The sequence below is a fragment of the Salvelinus sp. IW2-2015 genome, linkage group LG11, assembly GCF_002910315.2.
Source record: "Salvelinus sp. IW2-2015 linkage group LG11, ASM291031v2, whole genome shotgun sequence".
Taxonomy (NCBI): Eukaryota; Metazoa; Chordata; class Actinopteri; order Salmoniformes; family Salmonidae; genus Salvelinus; species Salvelinus sp. IW2-2015.
In genome coordinates, this window is record NC_036851.1 from 762,795 (window position 1) to 779,207 (window position 16,413).

At 42.3% G+C, this 16,413-nt stretch overlaps 1 protein-coding gene across 1 annotated transcript; it reads right to left on the bottom strand.

Annotated features, from left to right (window-relative positions):
- Nucleotides 1-7,760: 7,760 nt before the first annotated feature.
- Nucleotides 7,761-12,616, bottom strand: LOC111970624 (pyruvate dehydrogenase [acetyl-transferring]-phosphatase 1, mitochondrial). Its single transcript, XM_023997430.2, has 2 exons — nt 12,419-12,616; nt 7,761-11,381 (listed from the first exon to the last, which is right to left on the bottom strand). Exon 2 carries the CDS (start codon nt 11,349-11,351, stop codon nt 9,789-9,791), a length of 1,563 nt encoding a protein of 520 aa, XP_023853198.1. The 5' UTR covers nt 11,352-11,381; nt 12,419-12,616; the 3' UTR covers nt 7,761-9,788.
- Between the last annotated feature and the right edge of the window lie 3,797 nt (nt 12,617-16,413).

The window sequence follows — 16,413 nt, forward strand, 5'->3', positions numbered from 1 at the left end:
CTAGCGCAATGGTCAGTCTTACCGCAGCACTGTCGAGTTGTGGGTGTCAAATATATTTTCTTTTTTCAAAGCGGGAATCATGGGCGCAATAGTTAGTTTGACGAGGGCTTGACCACTTACAGGTCAATGAACGTCCTCTATGGCTTACAGTTTTTATTTATCACTTTGGTGCAATTTTCACAACTCTTCACAAAAAACAAAACAGATCATCGAAAAGGCAGTTGCTTCAAAACTCACTTTTTCTCAAGAAATTTTCTCATCTAGAAATACATGTTTCACATTGCAATACATGATCATATAAAGTAATTGCCTCGAATGTACTACTATGATGATTTAACTTCAAATTAAATCAAAGTTTATTGGTTGCATTCAGAGATTAGCTGGTTTTGCAGCAGGTGCTGCGAAATGCTTGTGTGTCTAGCTCCTACAGTGCAGTAACACAATATCAATACAATATCAATATGCAAATAATCCAGAAATTCCACACTGCTTTTCTAAAATTTAATTGGCCAATACAGTACTGTAATACTGTAATATATGCAATTTACGTAGCAGACACATTTATCCAAGTGATAACAATCCACCATTTTGGTATGTGACCCCAGTTGGATTCAAACCCACAACTCTGGTGTTGCTAGTGCCATGCTCTTATCTACTGAGTCACATACAGACCACTACAATACATGCAGTGTCTTCAGAAAGTATTCATACCCCTTGACTTATTCCACATTTTCTTGTGTTACAGCCTGAATTCAAAATGGATTAAATATATTTTTGTTTCTCCACCCATCTACACACTACCCCATAATGACAAAGTGAAAACATGGTTTTTATAAATGTTAGCAAATTTATTGAGAATGAAATAGAGAAATATCGAATTTACATACAGTAACAGTCAAACGTTTTTCTTTATTTTTACTATTTTCTACATTGTAGAATAATAGTGAAGACATCCACACTATGAAATAACACATATGGAATCATGTAGTAACCAAAAAAGTGTTAAACAAATCAAAATATATTCAAAGTAGCCACCCTTTGCCTTGATGACAACTTTGTACACTCTTGGCATTCTCTCACCAGCTTCATGAGGATGCAAAAACCATCAAGCACTAGGATGAAACTGGCTCCAATGAGAACTGCCACAGGAAAGGAAGACACCTCTGGCAGAGGACAAGTTCATTAGAGTTACCAGCCTCAGAAATTTCAGCCAAATAAATGCCTCACAGAGTTCAAATAACAGACACATCTCAACAACTGTTCAAGGAGACTGCGTGAATCAGGCTTTCATGGTCGAATTACATTTACATTACATTTAAGTCATTTAGCAGACGCTCTTATCCAGAGCGACTTACAAATTGGTGCATTCACCTTATGATATCCAGTGGAACAACCACTTTACAGTAGTGCATCTAACTCTTTTAAGGGGGGGGGGGGTTAGAAGGATTACTTTATCCTATCCTAGGTATTCCTTAAAGAGGTGGGGTTTCAGGTGTCTCCGGAAGGTGGTGATTGATTCCGCTGACCTGGCGTCGTGGGGGAGTTTGTTCCACCATTGGGGTGCCAGAGCAGCGAACAGTTTTGACTGGGCTGAGCGGGAGCTGTACTTCCTCAGAGGTAGGGAGGCGAGCAGGCAGAGGTGGATGAACGCAGTGCCCTTGTTTGGGTGTAGGGCCTGATCAGAGCCTGAAGGTACGGAGGTGCCGTTCCCCTCACAGCTCCGTATTCCTTAAAGAGGTGGGGTTTCAGGTGTCTCCGGAAGGTGGTGATTGACTCGCTGACCTGGCGTCGTGAGGGAGACACCAATAAGAAGAAGAATTGATGCAAAGAAACCACTACTAAAGGACACCAATAAGAAGAAGAGACTTGCTTGGCCAAGAAACACCAGTAATGGACATCATTCCAGGCAATCTCTCCTTGGGTCTGGAGTCCAAATTTGAGATATTTGTTCCAACCGCCGTGTCTTTGAGAGACGCAGAGTTGATGGATGATCTCCACGTGTGTGGTTCCCACCGTGAAGCATGGAAGAGGAGGTGTGATGGTGCTTTGCTGGTGACACTGTCAGTGATTTTATTTAGAATTCAAGGCACACTTCACCAACATGGCTACCACAGCATTCTGCAGCGATACGCCACCCCATCTGGTTTGCGCTTAGTGGGACTTTCATTTGTTTTTCAACAGGAAAATAACCCAAAACACACACTCCAGGCTGTGTAAGGGCTATTTGACCAAGACGGAGAGTGATGGAGTGCTCATCCGATGACCTGGCCTCCACAATCACCCGACCTCAACCCAATTGAGATGGTTTGGGATGAGTTGGACTGCAGAGTGAAGGAAAAGCAGCCAACAACTGCTCAGCATATGTGGGAACTCCTTCAAGACTGTTGGAAAAGCATTCCAGGTGACCACCTCAAGAAACTAGTTGAGAGAATGCAAAGCTGTCATCAAGGCAAAGGGTGGCTTCTTTGAAGAATCTAAAATACATTTTCATTTGTTTAACACTTTTTTGGTTACTACATGATAACGTGTAATTTGATAGTTTTGATGTCTACTATTATTCTACAATGTGTAAAATAGTGAAAATAAAGAAAATCCCTTCAATGAGTAGGTGTGTAAAAAATATTGACTGGTAGTGTAAGTATTCACACCCCTAAGTCAATACTTTGTAGAACCACCTTTGGCGGCGATTACAGCTGTTAATCTTTCTGCATATGTGTCTAAAAGCTTTCCACACCTGGATTGTGCAATATTTTCCCATTATTCTTTTCAAATTCTTTCAGCTCTGTTAAATATGTTGTTGATCATAGCTAGACAACCATTTTCAGATCTTGCCTTAGACTTTTAGGTAGATTTAAGTCAAAACTGTAACTCGGCCACTCAGGAACATTCACTGTCTTCTTGGTAAGCAACTCCAGTGTAGATTTGGCCTTGCGTTTTAGGTTGTTGTCCTGCTGAAAGGTGAATTCATCTCCCAGTGTCTGGCAGACTGAACCAGGTTTTCCTCTAGGAGTTTGCATGTGCTTTGCTCCATTCTGTTTCTTTTTTATCCTGAAACACTCCCCCTGAAACACTCCACGATTACAAGCATACCCATACCATGATGCAGCCCCCATTATGCTTGAAAATAGAAGTGGTACTCAGTAATGTGTTGTATTAGATTTGCCCCAAACATAACACTTTGTATTCAGTACAAAAAGTCAATTGCTCTGCCACATTTTTTGCAGTACTATTTTAGTGCCTTCTTTGCAAACAGGATGCATTTTTTAAAATATTTTTTATTTTGTACAGGCTTCCTTTTTTCACTCTGTCAATAAGGTTAGTATTCTGGAGTAACTACAATTTTGTTGATCTATCCTCAGTTTTCTCCTATCACAGCCATTAAACTACTTACAGGCCTCATGGTGAAATCCCTGAGTGGTTTCCTTCCTCTCTGGCAACTGAGTCAGAAAGGACCCCTGTATCTTTGTAGTGACTGGGTGTATTGATATACCATCCAAAGTGTAACCATGCTCAAAGGGATTTTTAATGTTGTTTATTAACATCAATAGGTGTTGTTTTTTGCGACGCATTTGAAAACCTTACTTGTCTTTGTAGTTGAATCTGTGTTTTAAATTCACTGCTCGACTGAGGGACCTTATAGATAATTGTATGTGTGGGGTACAGGGTTTAATAGGCGACCAATCAGCCTGTTACCAACCCTTAGTAAACTTATCGAAAAAATTGTGTTTGACCAGATACAATGCTATTTTACAGTAAACAAATTGACAACAACATTTCAGCATGCTTATAGGGAAGGACACTCAACAAGCACTTACACAAATGACTGATGATTGGCTGAGACAAATTGACGATAAAATGATTGTGGGGGCTGTCTTGTTAGACTTAAGTGCATTTTTTGACATTAAACATAGTCTACTGCTGTAAAAACGTATGTGTTATGGCTTTACACCCCCTGCTATAATGTGACTAAAGAGTTACTTGTCTAACAGAACACAGAGGGTGTTCTTTAATGGAAGCCTATCAAATATAATCCAGTTAAAATCAGGAATTCCACAGGGTAGGCCCCATGCTTTTTTGAATTTTTACTAACGACTTTGAGTAAAGCCAGAGTTTCTATGTATGCGGATGACTCAGCACTATACACGTCGGCTACTACAGCGACTGAAATGATTGCAACACTCAACAAAGATCTGCAGTTAGTTTCAGAGTGGGTGGCAAGGAATAAGTTAGCCCTAAATATTTCTAAAACTAAAAGCATTGTATTTGGAACAAAACACTCACTAAACCCTAAACCTCAATATATCTTGTAATAAATCATGTGGAAATTTAGCAAGTTGAGATTACTAAACTGCTTGGAGTAACCCTAGATTGTAAACTGTCATGGTCAAAACATATTGATGCAGTAGTAGCTAAGATGGGAGAAGTCTGTCTATAATAAAGTGATGCTTTGCCTTCTTAACAACACTATCAACAAGACAGGTTCTTCAGGCCCTAGTTGTCGCACCTTCACTACTGTTCAGTTGTGTGGTCAGGTGCCACAAAAAAGGACTTAGAAGAATTGCAATTGGCTCAGAACAGGGCAGCACGGCTGGCCCTCGGATGTACACAGAGAGCTAATATTAATTAATATGCATGTCAATCTCTCCTGGCTGAAAGTGGAGGAGAGATTGACTTCATCGCTACTTTTATTTATGAGAGGTATTGACATGTTGAAAGCACCGAGCTGTCTGTCTAAACTACTGGCACACAGCTCGGGACACCCATGCATACCCCACAAGACATGCCACAAGAGGTCTCTTCACAGTCCCCAAGTCCAGAACAGACTATTGGAGCCACATAGTACTACATAGAGCCATGATTACATGGAACTCTATTCCACATCAAGTAACTGACGCAAGCAGTAAAATTTGATTTAAAAAACAGATTAAAAAAACACCTTATGAAACAGCGGGGACTGTGAAGCAACACAAACACTGGCACAGACACACACACATACGCACTATACACACACATGGATTTACTAATGTTGATATGTGGTAGTGGTGGAGTAGTGGCCTGAGGGCACACAGTGTGTTGTGAAGTTTGTGAATGTATTGTAATGTTTTAAAATTGTATAAACTGCCTTAATTTTGCTGGACCCCAGGAAGAGGAGCTGCTGCTTTGGCAGCAGCTAATGGGGATCCATAATAAATACAAATACAGATGAAGTAGTCATTCAAAAAGCATGTTAAACACTATTATTGCACACAGAGTGAGTCCATACAATTAGTATGTGACTTGTTAAGCACATTCTTACTCCTGAACTTATTTAGGCTTGCCATAACAAAGGGGTTAAATACTAATTGACTCGGGGACATTTCAGCTTTACATTTTTATTAATTTAATTTAAAATTTTAATTAATAAACATAATTCCACTTTGGTATTGTATGTAGGCCAGTGACAAAAAAAATCTCAATGTTATCCATTTTAAATTCAGGCTGTAACACAACAAAATGTAGAAAAAGTTTTAGGGGCTCCCGAGTGGCGCAGCGGTCTAAGGCACTGCATCTCAGTCCTAGAGGTGTCACTACAGACCCTGGTTTGATTCCAGGCTGTATCACAACTGGCCGTGATTGGGATAGGATGGTGTACAATTGTCCCAGCATCATCCGGGTTATGGTTTGGCCGGGGTAGGCCGTCATTGTAAATAAGAATTTGTTCTTAACGGACTTGCCTAGTTAAAATAAAGGTTAAATAAACGTTGTCTGAATACTTTCTGAAGGCACTGTAAGTACAATACTGTAAAATACAATACACGATTACAAGACGGAAAGTATTCAGATCCCTTTCCCCACATTTTGTTACGTTACAGCCTTATTATAAAATTGATTAAATAAAACAAAGCCTCATCAATCTACACACAATACCCCATAATGGAAAAGCAAAAACTGTTTTTTAGAAATGTTTGCAAATGTCTTAAAAAAAAAAACAGATACCTTATTTACAAAAGTATTTAGACCCCAAAATTGAGCTCAGGTGCATCCTGTTTCCATTGATCAGCTCTTGATCAGCCTAGAAACAACATTCCATTGATGTTTCTAAAACTTGATTGGAGTCCACCTGTGGTAAATTTTAATGACGACATGATTTGGAAAGGCACACACCTGTCTATATAAGTTTTACAGAGTTGACAGTGCATGTCAGAGCAAAAACCAAGCCACGAGGTATAAGAAATTGTCCGTAGAGCTCCAAGACAGAATTGTATCGAGGCACAGATCTGGGGAAGGGTACCAGAAAATGTCTGCAGCATTGAAGGTCCCCAAAACCAAAGTGGCCTCCATCATTCTTAAATGGAAGAAGTTTGGAACCACTAAGAAAGACTCTTCCTAGAGCTGGCGACCCAGCCAAACTGAGCAATCGAGGGAGAAGCGCCTTGGTCAGGGAGGTGACCAATAACCTGATGGTCACTCTGACAGAGCTCCAGAGTTCCTCTGTGGAGATGGGAGAATCTTCCGGAAGGACAACCATCTCTGCAGGACTCCACCAATCAGGTCTTTATGGTAGTAGGGTGGCCAGACAGAAGCCACTCCTCAGTAAAAGGCACATGACAGCCCACTTGGAGTTTGCCAAAAGACACCTAAAGGACTCAAAACAAGATTCTCTGCTCTGATGAAACCAAGGTTGAACTCTTTGGCCTGAATGCCAGGGACTGGGAGATTAGTCAGGATCAAGGGAAAGATGAACGGAGCAAAGTACAGAGAGATCCTTGATGAAAACCTGCTCCAGAGCGCTCAGGACTTCCGACTGTGGCAAAGTTTCACCTTCCAACAGGACAATGACCCAGGAGTGGCTTCAGGAAATGTCCTTAAGTTGCCCAACCAGAGCCCGGACTTGAACCCGATCTAACATCTCTGGAGAGACCTGAAAAAAGCTGTGCAGCAACGCTCCCCATCCAACCTGACAAAGCTTGAGAGGATCTGCAGAGAAGAATGGGAGAAACTCCCCAAATACAGGTGTGCCAAGCTTGTAGCGTCATACCCAAGAAGACTCGAGGCTGTAATCTCTTTCAAAAGTGTTTCAACAAAGTGCTGAGTAAAGGGTCTGAAAACGTACGTAAATGTGATATTTGCATTTCTAAAAACCTGTTTTTGCTTTGTCTTTATGGGGTATTGTGTGTAGATTGATGGGGGTGGAAAACTGTTTAATCCATTTTATAATAAGGCTGTAACACAGCAAAATTTGGAAAAAAGTCAAGAGGTCTGAATACTTTCCGAATGCACTGTATGATTGCCATCCCCATGAGCGTACCACCCTCCCTCAGGCCATGGATGAGGCATGCAATGACTTCAATCAAGATCTATCTCAGGCTTAGATTCGCCAGGCCAAAAATATTTTTTCCCAGGTGCATGAACAATGAGGATATTAACTGCGATTTCAATGAGAACCTATGGCCAAAGGCTCAAGACAGGCTTGATTCAAACTAGTGCCTGTTAAACATAGTTTCATTTCTTTCATTTGATTACATCGTGAAAGATGTCTTCAATGATCATTATGGAAATGTGATGCTCAGTAAATTTGTATGGGTAGTTCAAGTGTATTGCCTAATTTGAAAACGGTGTAATGTACTGTAATTTACAGTGCTGTAGCATACTACTTTCAAAGGCCAATTTAGATAATGTTTTGCTATTGGATTAACTGGTTATTACAATAACTTAATTCAAAATATCTAATATTTATTATTATTTATTACAAATGCCAATGCAGCATCTACTTTTCCTGTGGTCCATGAAAATTAAGGCAGTTATATTCCATTTTTAAAAACATTACAATACATTTCACAACAAATTTCACAACACATTAAGTGTTTGCCCTCAGGCCAATACTCTACTGTCACATATCTGCAACACAAAATGTCTACATGTGTGTGTAGTGCGCATGTTGTCATATGCGTGTGTCTGTGACTGTGTGTGTCTCTTCATATTCCCTGTTGTTCCATATCAGTTTTTAATCAGATTTTACTGCTTGCATGAGTTACTTGTGGAATAGAGGAATAGTGATGTGGAATAGATGTGATATGAGTAGAGTTACATATACTGTGCACCTCCCATAGTCTGTTCTGGACTTGGGGACTGTGAAAAGACCTCTGATGGCATTATGTTCTGTTTTGGTGAATAAACTGTACTCATGTACTCATTATATTTCACAGTAAACATATGTTTTGGATCAATAGTCATGTGGTGAAAGATGTCTACAAAGAAATTGAATGCACAATGAAAGATTTTGAATGTAAGAGCGGCTGCGTTACAAGTGTTACCCGTTTGAAGTTTTGTACAAAGAGTTCACCACATACTTGTGAAAATAATACCAAAGCGATTAAAAAAAACTGTAATACTGATTTGCGGTTGTCTCAAGTTGTGTATGCAATTGACGGTTTGCGTTATCAACTCCAATTTGTCTTGAGGGCATGGAATATTCACATATTAGTGGATTGATGCCTTTATTAAATAGCATACAGTAACGAATAATAGCAACAGTAGAATTGCATCCAGTTTTGCTAAATATGTTTGGTGTTTGCAGTCCACACTGTTAAAGATGGCTTCATTATGTACTGTTGGTATTTTACGCATTACATTCACACATCTCCAAAAGTAAAAATATTAGGCTTCTATAAATGGTATTGTATATGTGAGGTACATTCTCAATAGGCAAGATATCTTTTGTTGATATGGTATTATAGGACTGAACAATGTAAATAAGTTGGATGCGCCCCAGCTAGCAATGAGGAATCGGCCCAGAAGCCTCTTCCGGGGGGCTGGAACTGATTGAATCGGCCCTAATCGGGTGTCGGACTCGGCCAGGAATCAAGATAAATGACTGCTCAGAATCGGCTAAGTACATCAGGCCGTTTCAGTCTATCGGAATTCAGCCCACTTTGTCCGCAACTTATCAGAATCCCATAGCAGCAGCCCGATGCAAATTATCCGATTTAGTCATTAAAAAAATTACTATTAAACCTTTTATACATAGAAATTATACCCATCCACAAAACATTTTGTTGGAGGAAACACCGTACACCTGGTGACCGTGTCAGAGTGCAGGCACCTGGCCCGCCACAGGAGTCACTACAGTTCGATGGAACAAGGACATCCCGGCCGGCCAAACCCTCCCCTAACTCGGACGACGCTGGGCCAATTGTGCGTCACCTCATGGGTCTCCTGGTCGCGGCCGGCACGGGTCTCGCCAGATAACTCACACCGGAATCGGCCCGAGCTCAATCCCCACATCCTAGCCATAAGTAATACTGCCGAAGGCGGCCCAGACTCGGGCCACATGACGTCAGCCGAGTCTGACTCTCAGCCGAGTGCCCCGACTCTCAGCCGGAATCGGCCCAGATCCACTGTGCTAGCTGGGGGGCATATATGAAAATGGGGATAGATGCAGAAACACGCGAAATGAAGAAGGCTATGCAGGTGTGAAAATTGTCTAAACCTCCAAAACGGCACCCACGAGTAGACAATAAAAAAATAAAACATCTTGATAGGCTGCTTGGCATATGCATAGCCAGGATAAAAAAGACGCAATGACGCATTGCTATTGAACGCAGCTTCGTTATAGTTGGTAAGCTTACAGAGGACTTTTTAATCAAATAGAACAGAAAACAACTGAAATATTTAAAAATATGAGGGTCACCGGCATCATCACATCTCTCTTGGAAAATGTCAGAGCCCCAGTTTGACAAGAGCGCCATTCTTAGCGCCAGCCGGAAATAGAGCCCCTTATCCCCCTTTATGTCTGATCTTTGATTGGCTTACATGTTGGCACTATTTAAATGGATTACAACAATTGTTATGTCATCCCTGTACATCCTTGCCAGGTCCTGAGGCAAGCTGAGCATTTTCGACAAGCGCCTTGGGTCCACAGTACCAAAGCCATCACTCCCAAAAGCATGTCGGATCAGATGTGTTGCAGAGTTCTCATCCTCTAAAGCCAAAATGGCTCTGCTTTTCCTCTCCTGGAGCAACCTGTGCATCTGTCCCAGTGTGAAAGACAGCCCAGATACAGGTTTCTGCCAGTGTAGACCAGTCAGATGTTCTCCTATGACCTGCACCACAGTTTGCCTGTGCATCAGCTCCCATAGTCCATCAGTTGCCATGATCAGAAACTTGTCCTTTGGCCTCAGTGTGTGGATTGTCACCTCTGGCTTAGCAATGAGATATGGCGGCGTGTGGTAGTTAGGTGGGAGCATCTTAACAAACTCATTGGCCGACAAGATGTCTGGTCTTGTTTCATACACCCGGTTCAACATTTCACCGCTCCATTTAAACTTCATGTCTCCGAACCCTCTGAAGGGCATGAGGAGGCCCAGTAGCCTGTCGTGTTTGACTACCGTCTTGCGTTCGAGCGCAGGGTGCTCAGATAGAACCCTCTGCAACTCAACTGCGTTTTGGGCATTGTGGTCATTACTGATGGTGTGTGCTGACCAGGTCCCGTTCTCCTCTTGGACTCCCAGCACGGCCCTGCTATCCCCCAGGTTGGCCACATGCAGGTCATCTCCATCCACATGGACGACACATGCTGTGCACCCTGACAGAGCCACTCGAAGAGGGGTGAAGTGGGAAAAGGGGTCCCCAAAGTCCACCTGGGCCTCAAGTGAAATGTCATTGTCCAACCTCTTGAATGCATTCATCAAAGCCGTTTGGACGTCCCTGTCCTCGTCCTCCTCTAGATCGATCCTCTCTTGCCAGTACGTCCTAAGGCTGTTGAAGTAAAGCTTCCCAGAGTCTCTGCTGGTATGGTCATTTGGGTGCTTGTGCCACTGTAGCATGGGTAACACCGGCCTTTCATTCTCAACTGCATCCTCAATGTCCATTAAGGTCTTCACTGGGAGTAGAGCCACAGCAATGTAGTAGAAGAGCCTTTCACTGACTGCCTGGGCGCACGCATAACCTGCATGTCCATCAAAAACCCCAAAAAGCATTCCCCTACTCTGGAGACAAGTCGCTGCACTCCTGCGGTCCTCATTCAGAGCATTTGATGCCAAGATGTTACTATCAAACCCTAAAATTGAGTGAACAGAGTTTCGTCCATCATATCCATTTACTTTATAACTGTACTCATTAGCTTTTAAGATGTGGTTTATTTTAGAAAGAGGCATCTGACTGGTCTGATGGTCGTCTCTGTATTTTCTCCCATTGATTGTTTCTGCTGGGTAGTTGATACCGATCAAATCTACTGGAGGTCTGGAAGAAAGACACAGTCTGGTATCAAAGCCAAGTAATTTAATTTGGGTCAAGCAGCTTTTCCTCATCAGTCTTAACCTGTACATGGCCCAGTATTGTTTGAGGTGTTGAAAGCAAAGCGGAGGTACCATCTTCAGAACAATGGAGTTTGCAAACGTCACCTGTCAATAAAGCAAGCATGTCAATAGAATTTAATTGAATGTGCTCCTGTGATTTACAGTACTCTGAGGGTTCACCTCAATTGAAAAATTCCCCCCCCCCCCCCCCCCCCCCCCCCCCCCCCCCCCCCCCCAGGACTCTTCTTCCCGAGAGCTAAAGAACCATATCACGTTCTGCACATGTGTCGGTATCCTTTGTGGAATGTATTTTAAGACACGATTTGTGTACATTTTTGTTGATTTGATGGTTTCTTACTTCCCATCAGTTGATGTAACCTATGGACCTTGATATAATCGTCATATATATGCTGCCATATCCTACCCTGAAAAGATCATGTTGTTTGTGGTTACAACAGACATGAGACAATTATAAGCGTCTGTGACAGCATGGGCAGTGCCATTGAGGCTACAACTCATAAGAATCTCGACCCAGTTGACGACTTTGACTACTTTTAAAATGCCTGAAGCATGGTGGACCCCCTCAATGACACTGCCCGTGCTAAAATGGCCACTCGAGGCCTCTATCATTCTCTGTGGTTAGGGTAGACAAAGAAGTTTGCACAACATGCCTTCCACCGTAAAGTAGCACATGTGCAGAAGGTACAGTTGTTCAGCTATTGGGAAGAGGCTTCGACAAAATCAGGTCACACAGCCACTGCATTTTTTTTTAAGTACATTCTTTCCAAAAGTTTTTTTCTATCTAAACTATTTGTTCTCGATCTTATTTAATTGAAAGCATGTGTAAATTATTGCCAATGACCCTTGAGACATGATTAGACTATTACATACTAGACTACATGTAGACTGTCGTAGTAAACCGGTGCAACAGACAACAATTGACGGTTCTGTGTACCGTTACAGCACTTTATTTTACTGTCTGAAGTTGAAGTTCTGTACCCATCCTCGCCACATAATTTTCCATTGACCACAGAGCTTGAACTTTTCAGACATTCAACTTTCATGTTTTAAATGTCCTTATACATTTCCAAAGTATACACAAGAACACCTTTAGACATTTGTCTCATACTTTGTCACCTTACCTGCTGTAGCCGATCAGTTACTCTGAGCAGTTCTTGAGAACAGAACAGTTAGGTTATATTTTAACTTGGGTAGACTACTTTGTTCCCATGCTTAATATAACAGATTAATCTGTTTTGTACGATTATAATGTGCTGTCAGAAGCTGATATTTCCTCCCCAAAATGTGACTATAGACAGGCTCTCAATTGTAAGAATTGGTTTGAGTATATACAACACCACATGTGCAATAAAGTGTGACCTTTGAAATGAGCATATTCATATCTGGTCTACAAATAGGTCATCTATAAACCAATGGAAGCTTGAAAGACATGCATTGTAAATATAGCAGAAAATCCATGGGACAATGGACGAATGGCATGTAAGGGCATATCATAATGAGTTTTAAAAGCCTCATATCATCCCAAAGTTCTCTGAATTCTTGACTTCTCTTTTATACATCTGTACACGTTTATTCCTTCACTCACACACAAAATAATCAATTTGGCCAATATTTAAGGACGACAAACCAAACAAAGGGGTTTGCAAACTCTGAACGAATCCATATGACCTCTTTTTCAATTGGTGGATATAATAAACTTCCGTTAAATGCCACGTCCGTAAACGCACAAACATTGAGAATGGACCAATTAAATGTCTACATATAAGCAGTCAGTACACCCATGTCTTGTCCTTTCCGTCTTGTGTTGGGAGAGGCGATTCACCTTATTTAAGGACCCGGAAACAAAACTGCTATGTTTGTTCTTTATATAATGACAAACAGGGGTGTAGGTTTAACTACTTTTAATGAACATATACTTCAGCTAGAAAACTCTATGTTTAGCCATGCAAGGCGTTCTTCAACCACCTGCCCCCCGCATAGCCTGCTGGGTAATGTAGTCTAAATGTTATTAACACATTACAACACATCTTCTATCCTTTAAAAGAAAACTACTTTTCTATGTAACTACACGTCACATCACATTTGTTTACTCAACCTGCATAACGTACCAAATTTCAATAACACACATTTCTTTCCCCCAATTTTTTATTTCTTCATTTTCTTATTTTATATAATTTTTTCAACTAAATATAGTCTGTCCAACAATACTCTATTGTGGCTCTATTTCTTTTCACATAAACAAAACATTCAGTCCAGGTGCCCTTTTTTTGTCCTTTTTGGTCGTTCTGCTGAAGTACTTCCTGAAACAGTTGGACAGCGTTCATTGTCAGTGAGGGTGTTCTGACTGAATTGTCCATTTCTAAAGGCATTTGACGCTTCAGCAGTATCCTCCTGATGATCCTCAGTCCCTTGAGTGAATGGCTGAAGCCTTAGATCCACTCTGTTTCGTCTCAGTTGTGATCCATGCTCCGTTTGGATCTCATAGGATTGCGGTGCAACTTCTCTCTGCACACACCCTTGCTGCATCCAGGTTCCTGTAGTGATGTCTCGGAGTCGTACATGATCTCCAGGTTTCAGTTCAGGTAAGTGTCTTGCACTTTTGTCGTGTCGCTGTTTTTTGTTTGTCTTTCTGTTTTTCCTTCGAGTTTGACTTTGTGAGCACCTCTGGGTGTTAGCAAGTCCTCATGAATGGGTAGGTTGGTTCTGATGCGACGTCCCATCAACATTTGTGCAGGTGAAAGTCCGTTCCTCAGCGGTGCGCTGCGGTAGATCATCAGATTTTTTAGGAAAGCCTCCTTTCCATCGTGTGCCTTTTTCATCAGACCTTTGACAATTTTGACTGAACTCTCTGCTAAGCCGTTGAACCTTGGGTAGTTGGGGCTGGAGGTGTTGTGTCGGAATCCCCAGTCGTTAGCGAACGATCGGAATTCGGAACTTGAGAACTGCGGGCCATTGTCCGAGTACAGTTCAGACGCAACCCCATGTCTTGCAGAGACTGATTTCAGGTAGGTGATTACAGCTCTGCTGGAGGTAGCTGGCAGTGTTGGTACTTCAGGGTAGTTTGAGTAGTAGTCGGTAACAACAATGTGACTTTTGCCATTGCAGTCAAAAAGGTCAACTCCAACTTTGTAGTAGGGTCTGTTGGGTACTGGATGAGGCATTAGTGGCTCTGCTTGCTGCTTTGGCCGGTAGGTCAAACACAGTTCAAATGAAGCAGTGGTCTGGCTGATTTCCTGGTTCATTCTTGGCCAGTACATTACTTCTCGTGCTCGTCGTTTGCATTTTTCCTCACACAAGTGGCCCTCGTGTATTTTCTGTAGCATTTCTTTGCGTAGTGTCATGGGAATGACAATCTTGTTGCCTTTGAACACTATGTCATCCACAAAGGTGAGCTCTGCTCTGCACATCCAGTAATCCTGTATTCTCCTTGGACAGTTGTTTTTCTGTGCGAACCATCCTATCAGTGTTGTTTCTTTCAACTCTGTCATTGTTTGGTTAGCTGCGGTCTCTCTTTTGATCTGCTCCATTCTCTCAGAAGACACAGGCAGTGATGCTACGATCATGTCGACGTAGGCCTGAATCTGTGTTTTTCTGTGTGTCGAAGCTCTCCTTCTTGTCGACTGCTCGAGAAAGAGTGTCGGCGGCGAACATGAACTTTCCCAGGGTATAGATCATCTTCACATCATACTTTTGCAGTCTGATCAACATTCTCTGGATTCTCATCGGACAATCATTCAGTGGCTTAGACATGATTGACACCAATGGTTTGTGGTCGGTTTCTACTTCGAAGTCTCGTCCGTAGACGTATTGGTGAAACCTTTCGCAAGCGTATGTGCTCGCCAGTAGTTCTTTCTCTATTTGTGCGTACCTTGTCTCTGCGCCTGTCAAGGCTCTGGACGCATAAGCGACGGGTTGCCATGTGTCATCATGCTGTTGCAGAAGAACTGCTCCCAGGCCAAACTGTGATGCGTGTGCAGTAATCCTTGTGCTTTTCTCTGGATCATAGAACCTGAGCACTGGCTCTTCTGTGATTGTCTTCTTTCGGTTTTTGAAGCAGTTTTCCTGTTCATGGGACCATTCCCATTCGTTTTTCTGTTCCAGAAGACATCTGAGTGGAGCGGACTGTGCTGACAGTTGAGGTATGAACTTAGCAAGCTAGGTCATCATGCACATGACGCGTCTCACATCGTCCTTGTTCTTCGGGCGCTCCATGTTGTTGATGGCTGATGTTTTCCTCGGGTCTGGTTTGACTCCGTCCTCTGAAAGTACGTCTCCCACAAAGGTAAGTGTTTTCACACTAAACTCGCAAAGTACTCAGTACTCCTCAAATTTAGCCATTAGCACAGTCAATGTCAAGTTTGCCTCGTCTTGCTGAAAGCTATTGTAAATGTCCAATGCATCCTCTCCAATAACATGCAGAAAAATGGAACCTTTCAATTTGTCATCTCCCCCTGCTCCACTGGCTGCTAGGTACATATTGAATCTCTGCTTGAAACGTTTCCAATTCTCAGCTAAATTGCCTGTTAACTGCATAGGAGTATGAGGACTAAGCCTATCCATGACGGAGAACAGGAACAGTGTCAATTTCTCTTACTTCAGTATGTTGCTCATCAACTTGCTTGTCAACAGATTCCAATGCAGCCTCGCTCTCTCTGCTGTCACTCTCGCTGCTGCGGCTCGTTGCCCTCGCTCTTGCAAGCTAGCATCTTCGACTACTCACGTCACTTGACTTGTGGTAGAATGTTAAATTTTTGTTGCGGAAATTTGCAGAGTTACTCCTTTCTTTTCTCTGTCTCGTCATAGCGACTACCAATCTGACACCATGTTATGTTTGTTCCTTATATAATGACAAACCGGGGCGTAGGTTTAACTACTTTTAATGAACATATACTTCAGCTAGAAAACTCCATGTTTAGCCATGCAAGGCATTCTTTAACCACCTGCCCCCCGCATAGCCTGCTGGTGTAACAGTATAACTTCCGTACCCCTCCTGGCCCCTACCTGGGCTCGAACCAGGGACCCTTTGCACACATCGATAACAGCCACCCTCGAAGCATCGTTACCCATCGCGCCACAAAAGCCGCGGCCCTTGCTGAGCAAGGGGAACAACTACTTC